The sequence below is a fragment of the Austrofundulus limnaeus genome, unplaced genomic scaffold (genome assembly GCF_001266775.1).
Source record: "Austrofundulus limnaeus strain Quisiro unplaced genomic scaffold, Austrofundulus_limnaeus-1.0 Scaffold21, whole genome shotgun sequence".
Classification (NCBI taxonomy): Eukaryota; Metazoa; Chordata; class Actinopteri; order Cyprinodontiformes; family Rivulidae; genus Austrofundulus; species Austrofundulus limnaeus.
In genome coordinates, this window is record NW_013952423.1 from 1224577 (window position 1) to 1236914 (window position 12338).

Consider the following 12338-nt stretch of genomic DNA (forward strand, 5'->3'; position numbering starts at 1 on the left):
TGCTACTCTCTGTATAACAAAATAAGCTACAGAAGCTAATATCTGCTAACCAGTTCAGTAATTAACAGTGATTACATCAGCTTTATAAGCTTATTTTAATTTAAACTGCTACATTATTAGCTTCAGTTCYGCTCAAATCACTAGCACATTTAGATAAGATAAAATTTGCKTACTGTTTCCCTTCTGTTGGTTCATCTGAAACTCACACAGCTTTATGGCATTTTTACAAACATTAGATGGCTTATATACGCTCTAAAATATTATTAGTTTTTATAATTTAAGTAGCCAACATGAGCAGTAATAATAAATTTAGACTCTTGACCGTTCTGTTCTGCGATGTAGCTGCTACAGTAGATCAGAGTCACGTGGTTTAGTCTCACTCTAGTTGTCATTATGCACCTCTATGTTTACRACCTTGTTTGTGTTTGCTGAGGTCAGTCAGCTGTGGCGGCCATCTTGATCTATTTTGTCTCCTGGAGTAAGTCAGTTGTTTTTGTTCAATCACTTTCATTCAAACAGACAAACACGTCCAGTTACATGATCACCCACCTTTCATAGCAGCCTGTTCCGACCCAAAGACTGGCAGGTTTATACGTTTTATTAAAATAAATCATCCAACTACCTTTTTTTTTTGCGTCCTCAGATTGGTACCATCGTCTCCAGCATCCCTCGTCTGAACTTCCTCAATCTGAGCATGAACCCTCTGAGCGGCGTGCAGCTGCAGCCCAGCATGGCCGACGTCTTCTCCCGGGTCCGACGACTCGTCCTCATCAACACACAAGTCAGCTGGGACACGGTGCACACGCTCACTCGGCACACGCCACAGTGAGTGATTCCTCATTGTTTAAAGCTAAAATACCCTGTATGTGTTTTTTTTTTAAAGAAGCTGATTTGGTTTTATTTTTCTCCTCCGCTCCATCACCTCCAGGCTGAAGGAGCTTTTCCTCTGCCTGAACGGCTACAACACCGTGTCTGAGTCCCAGACGTCCTGCCCGTCCCTGAGCCTGCTGCAGATCACCGACAACCAGCTGCAGGACTGGGCCGAGGTCAGGAAGTTCGGGCGGCTGTACCCCGGCCTGAGCACGCTGGTCCTGGCCAAGAACAGTGTGAACTCTGTGGAGGACACCAAGGAGACCCTGGAGCACCTGTTCCCCAACCTGCGCAGCATCAACCTCAACAACTCAGGTTTGGATCGGAGAGAACGGGTTAGCACATTTTTTTCTTTTAATGTGAGGAAGGGTCATTTTTATCATAGTAAACTGAATTTAAAATGGAAAATTTGAGGCTTTTTTGGAAACGACGGAAACCAAGAGGAAAAAAATACAGTTTATCCTGTTATCTGAAAAAGCCTGCCTCTCTGATGATATGGAGGTACACATTTAGGAATACTACTAGCAAGACTGTGCAGCAAAAAATGATGTGTATTGGCAAGAATTTGTTGATATGATACATATCATGACACAGAAGTCATAATATGATATATCATGATATATTGGCATTGTTTTCTAAAAAAATCTAATTAAAAAAACTCAGTTTGTTTTATGATTAATCACAATGCTAATGTTTGAGTTAGCGTTAAACTCTTTAGGAGTGGAGGGGACAAATGGCGGGCTGACAGCTGCCATTTAGTGATTAAATTACAACAAAAGAATGAACTGCTGGCATGAAAGTTTACATTTTAAGCCGCAATTAAAAATCAATACAGCATTAGGAACTGACATATCGCAATATTTCATTGTATTGATATTTTCTTACACCCCTAATATTAATGCCCTTTAAAGTTCACTGAGTGCATGATCTAAAACAAATAAATATTTGTCAGTAGAACTCAAACTCGTTGTGTTGTTTTATGTTTTTATTCAGGTCTCAGTAAATGGGAAGACATCGAAAGACTGAATTTCTTTCCTAAACTCGAGGAAGTCAAAGCACAGGGGATTCCCTTACTGCAGTCTTACAGCAGCCAGGAGAGACGGAGCCTCCTTTTAGCGCAGTAAGGGACATCATACGGCACTGCTTTTTTAATTAAACATTCATTTACCTCCATATTTAATGACCTCCTGCTTCCAGGCTGCCATCTGTCATGTTTTTGAACGGGAGCGCCGTTTCTGACGGAGAGAGAGAAGATGCAGAGAGGTTCTTCATCCGGTATTACCAAGACTGTCCGGAGCAGGAACGCCCTCAGAGGTAGGCTCATCTCCATCACTTTAAARTGTAAAGGTCCACCCTGCCTGATCGTGTTAGGAACGTAGCTACAGATCTGTGGAGGGTTTTTTTTTTTTTTTTGGGCTCACCATGTTCAGATAATTTCACTCGTCGTCGGCTGAATTCCACTTAACCTGGACTGTAGGAGTGTTTCTATTGGAAGGTCTGGTCCCTGACTCGGGGAAACTAACCTTTAGGGGACAATACCTCCAGTCTCTCGCTGCTCAATGAACCCTTTGTGCCGGGAATTCTCCGATTGGAAAACCGATCCATCAAGTAGCAGGTAGATTTTTTTTTTTGTCTTTATGTACACACCTACGCTGTCAGCCTCAAACATTTACCTGACAGATTGATTTTTTGAGGGTTTTACTTTAGTTATCACAGATAATCTTCAACTTCCTTTTATCCCTGTGTTTTATYTTCATGTCGCTCTTTCGCACTAAAATAAATGCTGGTGTTTGTCGTTTCTGATTCTCAGAGGAGGTCAGAGTTCAAGGAACACCGTGACTGCGCGTGGGGGCGTGTCGGACACACTCAGTTAGCGGCGAACACACAGATATCCTCTTTCCTGTCGGACGGGGCCGTAGATTTCAGGGTCACAGCCTCTCAAATGAACCTTTAAAGACGAAACAACCAACTTTAATTTGTTTTAAAAGAAACTTTGCAATTTAGAAAAATACAGAAACAAAAAAATTAAAAAAACATTCCATGTGAGAATGCAAAATGTTTGGTGCTGCATGATGTTTGATGATAAAGCTAAACTGAGCTGTCAACATTAAAGCAAAGATGTTAGAGGCAGCAGAATGGGTGCTAAAAAAGAGGCAAATGCTACAAGCTAAAATCTGCAAAAGACTGGTTAAAATTAGCAATTTGTTAGCAAAATCCTAAAAGTTTAGCTAAAAGGAGCTAAATTATATTTTAAATGCTAAAAGAAAACAGGAACTAAAAGTAGCCAAAGGTAGTAAAAGACTAGCTGAAAGGAGTTAAACTGTATTTTAAACACTAAAAAAATGAAAGTAGCTAAAAGTAGGAAAAGATTAGCTAAAAGGAGCAAAATTATATTTCAAATGCTAAAAGAAAACAGGAAAGTAGATAAAGTAGTAAATGACTAGGTAAAAGGAGCTAATTTGTATTTTAAATATTTAAAGAAAACAAGAACTAAAAGTAGCAAATTGCTAACAAACAACTAAAAATAATAAAAAAAATAATAATAAACTAGCCAGGGAACTTAACAGTATCTTAAATGTTAAAAGTTGGGGGAAAGTAGCAAAATGCTAGTTGAGGCTAAGAGGAGCAAATTAGAAAGAAGCTAAAGCTAGCAGGACAGTAGCTAAAAGGTCATAATAGAAGGACTGTAAAGCTTAAAGTAGCAAATAGTAGCTCAGACCTCATAGTAGCAAAACCAAAAGCCAAAAGGAACAGAATGTCAGCTAAACATAGCAGAACATTAGCTAAAAGCTAGTAGTTATTAAAGGTTATTTGTAATAGAATGGTAGATAAAAAGGGCAGAACAGTAGCTAAAAGTAGCATAAAAACATAAAAGTTGAAGGAATTAAAAAACATCACTGTTTTAATTTGGGAAACTTAATTTTAAACCAAGGTAAATTTTAAAAAAAAGTATTAAAGTTACAGGAAAAAAATGTTGCAATGTGCTAACAGCACTCAGGTGGAATAATTAGATGTAGGAATGATTAAAGTGCACAAAAATGACATGAAAAAACAAAAAAAATGCAGATAAAACTACAAACAGGAAGATAATAATGCTGAGTCAGCAAAGAGGGTGAACTGCAAGAAAAGAGAAGGAATGCCTTTTAGTTTAGTTCATTTCAAACAAATGTAATGTTGATTTCACCTGCACCTAGCCGAAGAATCKTATTGTTACTTAATGACTTCTCTAAGAATGGCACTTTGTGCACTTTGGCCTCRGAGGAGAATTCCCACAGTGGTCTGCAGGCTTCCGGCCAGAAAACTCCTTCTGGGAGGCGGATCGGCTTTTAGAAAGGAAAGTCAAATTGCTTCGATTGGCCCAGCTGTTCCAGTCGCCTTGAAAGCACGGTCCCTTTTCTCCTGGATTTTATTTAATTGTTCCCGGGGTTCTTATCTCGAGCGTGCGATCCCCCTGAGGTGGCTGAAGGCTTTCTCACGGGCAAGCGAGAGGCAGAAGTTTTATTTCTTTCTCTACCACTCGAAAAGTACATTTCCACTCACCTGTTACCTGGAAACAAAACTTACCAGAGGGTAAATTGAATAATTGAATTAGTTTTAGTCTTTTATTAAATCAGCATGTTTAGTTTCACAGTTTCAGGCCTATAAATTAGAGGAAAAAAAGATCATTTACCCTAATATTACATAGCTATTTTTTTGTTGTTGTTTGTTTACTATACTACTATGAGGCATTCAATTGTTACCTACCAAGATGGCGGCACAAATTCTAGCCTTGATAGCATACTTTACGCAGTGGTTGACCATTCCATTTTAAATTAATTTTTTTATTATTATTATTTCCACGAGCTAAACCACGACTCTGCTCTTCTCCAGGTACCAGGTTCTCGTGTCAAAGTACGGTCAGTTGGCTCCGTTGGCGGAGGTGGACCTGACTCCCCGCTCCACCGTGGTGGACGTCCGCTGGGGCGACCGGGTGGAGCCCATCAGCCTCCGCCTGGAGCAGACGGTGGGTGACCTGAAGAAGCACCTGAAGGCCCTGCTGCAGCTGCCCACCAACGGCATCAGGCTGTTCCACATCGACAGAGAGATGTGTTCGGTGCGTGGACCAGAGGAGCTGAAGTGCGGCTTCAGGGCGCTTCACTCCTAYGGCATCCGGGACGGAGACGAGATCCTGGTGGTGCCTAGAGTCAAGGACCGCTGCAGCTCCTCAGATCTTTGAGTAAGGAGGCTCTTTAGTTCTGAATTAGTGAAAATTTTTTGAAATAAATGAACACGTACTGGTTACTAAGCTTAAACTTGGGTATTAGTACACAAAAAARGTGTTTTAATCTCGAATGTAATAAGGTTTTACGTCCGGTGTACAATATTTTATATATATGCAATAGTACATTTGCACATTGAAGCTTGTTTACCTTCATTCACAGTTTTAAATGTACACACTTGAAATTTTGACTTTTTAGGGTTTAGGTCCAATGAAAGGTGAGACTAAAACAGAAATAACGTCAGGAATAAAAGCAATGAGGGCAAATGTAGGGGCTCCTTTAAAATGTTCAATGTGTGGCTTCAATGGTGCCAAAGAGAAACCAAACCATRTAAACAGGTGCTTTTTAACTCTTTTAAGTTACATATTAAAAGATGTATGTTTTAATTWGCAGGAAACAACATGGTCTCGTAAAAGAACACACTGTTTGGAAAAAACACAAAAAAATCAATTAAATTTAGTGAAATTGTTGTGCTATTCCTAAAATATCTTCCTCAAAGTTAAATCGATATATCAACATGGATCAAATAAAACATTTAGTCTTAATTAATAGTACTTTCATCACACATTTAGGAGAAAAACAAGGTGCCAAATAAAAAAAAATGGCGTTGGGACACACATTTTCGTTCATCAAAGTGATTAGGTAGAGTTTAGGCACCACATTAAATTAAGACGTCCATTTATATCTCAATAATATGAAATATTAAACAAGTCAAYATTCTTTGTTGATTGTTGTTTTTAATGAAAAAATAGCTGCCATAATTACCAATAAAATATGCCAAGTGCTTGGATTGTTAAACCACTTAAAAATAAAAGTAGCATTTAGTAAACGATTGCCCGCTGCTCTGCAAGCCAAACCTTTAAAATGCCACCATGATCTGTTAGTGTCTGAGGTGGGGTTTTTTTGGGAGGTGACTCTCAGCTACTACCACGCCAAACTTTAGCTTGATAGCTGTAAAGCTGACTGAGTTGTAGCCATTTTTGTGTCTGCTAAGGTCTACTATCCAGCCATCTTGAATGAGGTCAACCTTAAAAGAGATAAACTAGTTTCTCCGAGTATTTCATGAATTTTCATCCACTGGTTTGTGAGATATTTTGCTAAAATTCACACAAGCAGGTTTGTTATGTGGTTGCGGATTTTAAACTATAGGTTTAAAAGTCTATATATACATATATAGTACATATAGTATAAGTATAGTATATATAAGGATAGTGTCAGTTAAAGAAGATGGATATAAATATTAGTATATGTAAATAAAACATTTATAGATTATAATATAACATTTAATAGTATAAATGTTCAAACTTGAAGTAAAAATTGGATACCAAAAAACTGAGACTATAAAGTTTAGAGCAAGAACAAGTAGGTTTATTTTATTTTTTATTGATCTTTTATCAGCTATAGCAGTCGCAAGAGCGCCTCTTTTTGAGCAGGTTTAGATTCAAATTGTTCCTTTTTAAAAAAATTTAATTCATACTCGAGGAACAAATCTGCCCTTAATTCCTCTTGTTACCCAGATCAGATAGTTTCACGTGACTCCAGGGTAAATATCCTGGGGTAACCACCGGAGCCGGTGGAGAAATGCCGTGTGTTTAGGGTTACCGTTTCGTCAAAACGCCGCCTGCRAAAGGCGAGACAAGTCCGAGGGTAGCTTTGGGTCTGGGACAGAAACGGAGACTGGTCACCGATCGAGTTACAGCAGGTCTTCTGTCTGTTGAGCTCATGAATGGTAGCGGCTCTGTCTCCCTGCACAAGCAGCTGAGAAGCGTTGAGACCCTTTCTGTATGGGAACTAGACACCGGCTGCTGTGTCATTGAGACTTCCGCTGTGTTTAGGTTAGAACAGGTTCAACCAAAAGATTTCTCACCGATTCACCACAGTGCGTCTCTATTTTACCACCTACCAACACTCGGAGCTCTGAAGCATTGAATAAACGTCCTTTTAAAACTTTAAGATGATGAATTTGGCTTTTTTAAAACTTCCCTCTAATTAGCACCCGCTTTACAACTCAGTGTTGTAAAATCAACCAAATATAGTGTTACATAAGTTACTGTGCAGTTCCTCCGAGTTCAATTTGGGTCCATACCTTCCCCATGTTCCCCAGTCCCTCTGTTCCCCAAAAATCTCTGTTCCCCCGTACTTATGTCCCCCAGTATCTATGTTCCCTAGTACTTCTGTTCCCCAATAATTTATGTTCAGTGGTACCTTTGTTCCCCAGATAATCTCTGTTCCATGGTGCCTGTGTTCCCTAGTACCTCTGTTCCCAGATAACCTCTGTTCCCTTGTACCTTTGTTCCCCGATAACCTCTGCTCCCCTGTACTTATGTTTCCTGGTACCTCTGTTCCGCTAACCTATGTTCTCCAATAATTTAGCACCCCAGTACCTATGTTCTCTAGTAATTCTGTTCCCCAGTCCCTCTGTTCCTCAGTAATTATGTTCCCTAATATCTCTGTCTCCTGGCACCTTCTGTTCCGCGGTACTTATTTTCTCCCATGATTAATAATGAAAGTCTGGTAAACATTGGGATGGGTGCACTGGAGGGAACATAGAGATTCTGAAGAACATAGTTACAGTACCAGGAAACATAGGGGTGTCTGGGGAACCATCTGCATTCCCTGGACATGGTTGTTGCTTAATTACATGGGAACCTATAATCTTTAACATGGGTGTACCAAGGAATATATGTACCGTTAAACATAGGGATGACCGCTTTTATTTGGTAAGACATTGATGTCAAGATCGAGTTGTTGCAAAAGATATACGAGGGGTGAGCTTTCTATGGAGCTGTGAATACATATAACTACAGTATTCGCTCAACAGTTTGGTGACTCTAAACTGTTAACTAATGCTAATGTTAGCACTGGCGTATTGGAGCAAATTTAAGCTCAAGCTTTTTTGAAAGAGCTGAATTTCTTTACATCCTTAGCAGAAATCAGGCTCTTTTTGGCTGATTCCGTTAAATATTTGGGTGTTTTTGTTTGTTGTTTTTGATATTTTGATTGTTGCTTTAACACATTGTGTAGCAAATAACTGGAGACATCTTATCATGTTTTATTGATCTGTGTATAATATCTCATGATGAGTGTGTGCACAGGAAATTAGTTTTTTTTGGGGGGGKGGGGGGGGGGTTGTTTTTATTGCTGTGAGTTGTTTGGCTGGTTTGCAAGGCTGGAAATTCTTTGTTTTAATTTGTTGTATGTAATTTGTGTCATTTCAGGGAGGTTGTGTTGTTTATGGGCATTTGTCATTTTTATTTTAAATATGAAATATTACCAGTCATTCACACTTCAGTTTTTAGAAACACCAAATAAGAACATTTTTCAAATCAAAAAATAAAACTTGACCTATAATACAGTTTGCCTTGTGATGTCTGAATTACGGTGTGTTTTTCACTTATATCATATGTTTTCAGTTTCTATTGCTCTTGTCACTTTAATTTCAGGTTGGTTTCTTGAAATAATGATGCTGTTTCTATACCTGTACTGTGTAAACGTGCTTTCACTTCTCCTAAATAAACTTTAAAAACCGGAGTCACTGTTTCAGTTAGGTTTTTTTTTTTAATGCAATGATCCGTGAGAATATTTTGTATGTGTTCATTTAGTTTTGTGGCCAAAACTTTAGAAACTGTTAATCAGGATCTTTGTCGATATGTTTGTTTTGACTGAATTTTATAATCAAAGTGGATTACAAGACCTTGTATGGGCGAGTTTATTTTTGGTTTAACATGAGCTCTGGCTGTTTTTGAACCTACCTCAGTCACTGTACTGTGCGTCAATCAAAGAACAATTTGAGCAACATTAATTTCGTTGATTGCTTTTTTTAGTCCAAAGTAATTAATTAACAACACTTTTATAGCCGAAATGCTGTAAATCTAGGGGTTTTATATATACAGTACTGAATATAAAACTTCACTTGGTTCTTAGACATAACAGGAGCTGCTGGGTTCTTGATCTCGGACAGCTCAGGTCTTTGCTTCCATGTTCAGCGGCCCGCTTCAACATTTTGACTGAACTGGACATCTCTCGTGTTACGAGCAGAATGTACAAGTGGTCAACACGCACCGCTCTGATTCGCAGRCTGAATGCTTGGCCGTGGAAGAGATGTAATTCTGCAGACCTTCTCTCTTTCTCTTTCAGTCGAGCTGCAGAGAGTTCATTCCATACGTGTCAGKGGGTGTTGTGTTTCTGGGCCATTCCCTTCACCCTCCCCTCCTTCTCTTCCATCGGCTCTAATCCTGTGTGGGATATCCGTGCCACCCACCCCTTAACAACTTTTAAGGATCCTCTCTTTAAGGGTTGGGTGCTAAGGAGGCATTCAACACAAAAAAAAATTCATCTTTGTAACATTTCTGGTCTGTTTCGGTTAAATTTATTCCTGAATGTTGTCCGACTAAATACAAGTCCTTTCTTTCTTTTAATTGGCAGCTGTGATTGTCCTCAAATTCCCAAGCATCTAGCGCCACCRTGGGGTTTACAACAAATGTCATGACATTTATTTAACAGAGTGGCCCAACACTTGATACCTACACCCTTTGTGTGGAATGGATAAATCCCTAACTTTGCTTTTTAAGCTATCCTTGAAGAGTTGGTCAGTTCCATCACTTATCCTTCAAAATAGCTTTCATTTCAGGGKGTTTGAAGCTTCGGTTTGTTCAGGCGTTTGTGGCATCTTGAGAATAAATTCCAGTTACTTTGGTTATTTTTGATTAATTAGGTTAGGGTTTAATTAGGATTGACTCAACATAATGCTTTAAAAGTGCAAACCTGAAAAATCTCTGCATGCAGGTCCAGAGAATCGAGACATTGCTGTCTTTTGRAGGGAATAAGTAAGGCTGAGTCATYGGGTYAAGAAGTGAAACGAGATTCTTCTCTTGGCTTTCACAGATTGGTGAGGAGTATGTGAACATTTACACAACAAGACAGGGGAGATCTGAAAACCTGCCTCTGCAGAGACTCTTCTTGCTGCCTAATGTGACCCCGGGGTCAGCCCTCGATYCTGGAGCTTTTCACACGTCCTGCTCCTTACCTCTCCAGTTACTTCCACTGTCCTCCGGCAACAAAGACCCAACTGACTGCCCTCTCCTTCCCAGACCCCATCAGCATGCGTCCCACTGAGATTTGTTTGTGAAATCTCTCCAGCATCTATGTAAATTAAGTGTCTTGTGTAACTTTGTAAACGARGCCGTTGCTAATTAAGAAAGGGGTACTCAAAGTGTCCAAAGTGGCTCATGTTAATGTCGAAACTCTACCTGGTGTCACACTTATAAAGGAAGGTTTCAGTGTGTGTGATCTTAGTTTTAGCCAGTATAAGGCCACAGAGTGGGTCTGTCCTTCGATGCCCTGAGTTTTCTCAACCTTATGCAAATCTGATGACAAATCAGAGATTGGRTTACCCACATAGCATAAATTGTATGGCCCATTTCTGGCCCAAACAATRCACTAAACKTTCTAACACTTAACCCAGATACCGCAAAGAATGATGGCCCATGCATGGGCCTGCACCACATAAACCAAACCACAGCTGGGCCAGTTATGGCATGCCATCTTGAAAACAGGATCGTCATTGCCAGACCTGGCCCACATCCTTTTGACAAACCACTCTCCATGGCCCACACCGAGACACAGAAACAGAAGCTGCCAACCTGAGGACCAGAGAAACGAAGCAATTATCATAAAATACTAGTTACTTAAAACAGATTACCGTAAATGCTAGAAAAAGTGCAAGTAATTTAATGCATCGACTGAAATTTACCACTGATTTTAGTCTGGAAAGGTTTGGACTGCAGTCCATAATTTAAGGAAGGGATGTCAAACAAATTTTTACCAAGGGTTACAAGCATTTTGGTGGCCCTCAAAAAGTCCGTTGTAATAAACTTAAACGTTTTGTGTTTAACTTCAACGAAACATGAAACTTCACGTTCCCRAGCATCACAAGCAAATAACTGAGCTCTACATGGTATTTCCTGCATGGAAACAATGTTTTAACACATACTCTTCTAAACACTGAAAAGTACTACGTGTACCACTGACTAAATGTGAAATAAATAATATAGAAAAACTGGTAAAAGTATAAGAGAGCTTTACTGACTGTTGAGATGAGGTGAGTAGATGCTGTCTTTTTCTAAACTCTCCCTTTTTCAGACAGGGAATTCCCACTACAGTATAAGTCACGACCTGTAAATGGGAAATTCCTACTTCTCAGTACAACTTGGCTCCAGCAAAAGTAGTCATTGAAAATGCAGCGAMATGGAGATTTTACAGACTTACATTGTCTGATGACTACTTTTGAAGCCTGTGCACCTCTACTTAGTGGTGGGATGCCGTCATTTTTCTGTAAAATAATTGGCATGCATCATAGATTTAGTTTATGCTGGCTTTAAAGCAGGTTTTTTAAAGACATTAATGCATCTTTTAAGCTCCCAAGCCACATTTTGCCCACAGACCTTGAGTTTGACGYATTATTTAAGCCAGAGGTTCTCAAACTGGGTTCCCAGAACCCCCAGGGGTCCGYGAGAGGTACAGCATCTTGGGGGTCCTCAAAAAAATTTCACTAAATTGTTAATTTGGTTTATATTTTTAAAAATTCATGGAGAACAATGAACAGATAAAACAAACATGATAAACTTARTAAAAATAYATATTCCCATCGCATTYAGGGGTTGAAATGACAGTAAATTATATTTTGAAACAACAGGGGGTTTATGAGGGGTCCCTTGAATTTTTTTGCCCTTGTAAGGAGTCCCGAGACCCAAATGGCTTGAGAACTCTTGATTTAAGCAACCAAAATAGCATTCAAATGAACAATCTGAATTTAATATTGTCTAAAGGCAAAAGCAATGCACTCTGACTAGCTATTAGCTCATCAGTCAGTTCAGAATTAAACTTTTCAAACTGAGATCCTTTAAAGAGCCGTCTACAACAGGTAAGATACTAATTGTTCATATTTTTTCCATACTAGYCCTTTAAGGAGGTCTGTTTAAATGYCATCATTCCAAAACTAATAAAAGCCTTTGTGTTTCCCACCAAATTCTCTGTCAAAGACATATTTTGTCATCATTTGGCACCTTGCTGGCATTAATGACAGATCCTGCCAAAAAGGATTGCATTCCTCCCACATGAGAGCCTCTTTGTACCAAAACATTCCTCCTCTCTCTCAATTAAAAACATTTCTGCAGACATTTGTCCATTTCCTTCTTATCATTTCCAGGA

The 12338-nt window shown here is 39.2% G+C and overlaps 1 protein-coding gene across 2 annotated transcripts in view; it reads left to right on the forward strand.

Annotated features, from left to right (window-relative positions):
- The window catches only part of tbcelb (tubulin folding cofactor E-like b), a 10940-nt gene extending 2280 nt beyond the window's left edge, over window positions 1-8660 (forward strand). For both annotated transcript variants that reach the window (XM_014003971.1, XM_014003972.1), the window contains exons 4-8: window positions 644-825; window positions 929-1185; window positions 1864-1990; window positions 2068-2184; window positions 4741-8660. In XM_014003971.1, the coding sequence (XP_013859425.1) occupies window positions 644-825; window positions 929-1185; window positions 1864-1990; window positions 2068-2184; window positions 4741-5086 (1029 nt within the window). In that variant the 3' untranslated portion in view covers window positions 5087-8660. The remainder of the gene's footprint in view (window positions 1-643; window positions 826-928; window positions 1186-1863; window positions 1991-2067; window positions 2185-4740) is intronic.
- The last annotated feature ends 3678 nt before the right edge of the window (window positions 8661-12338 follow it).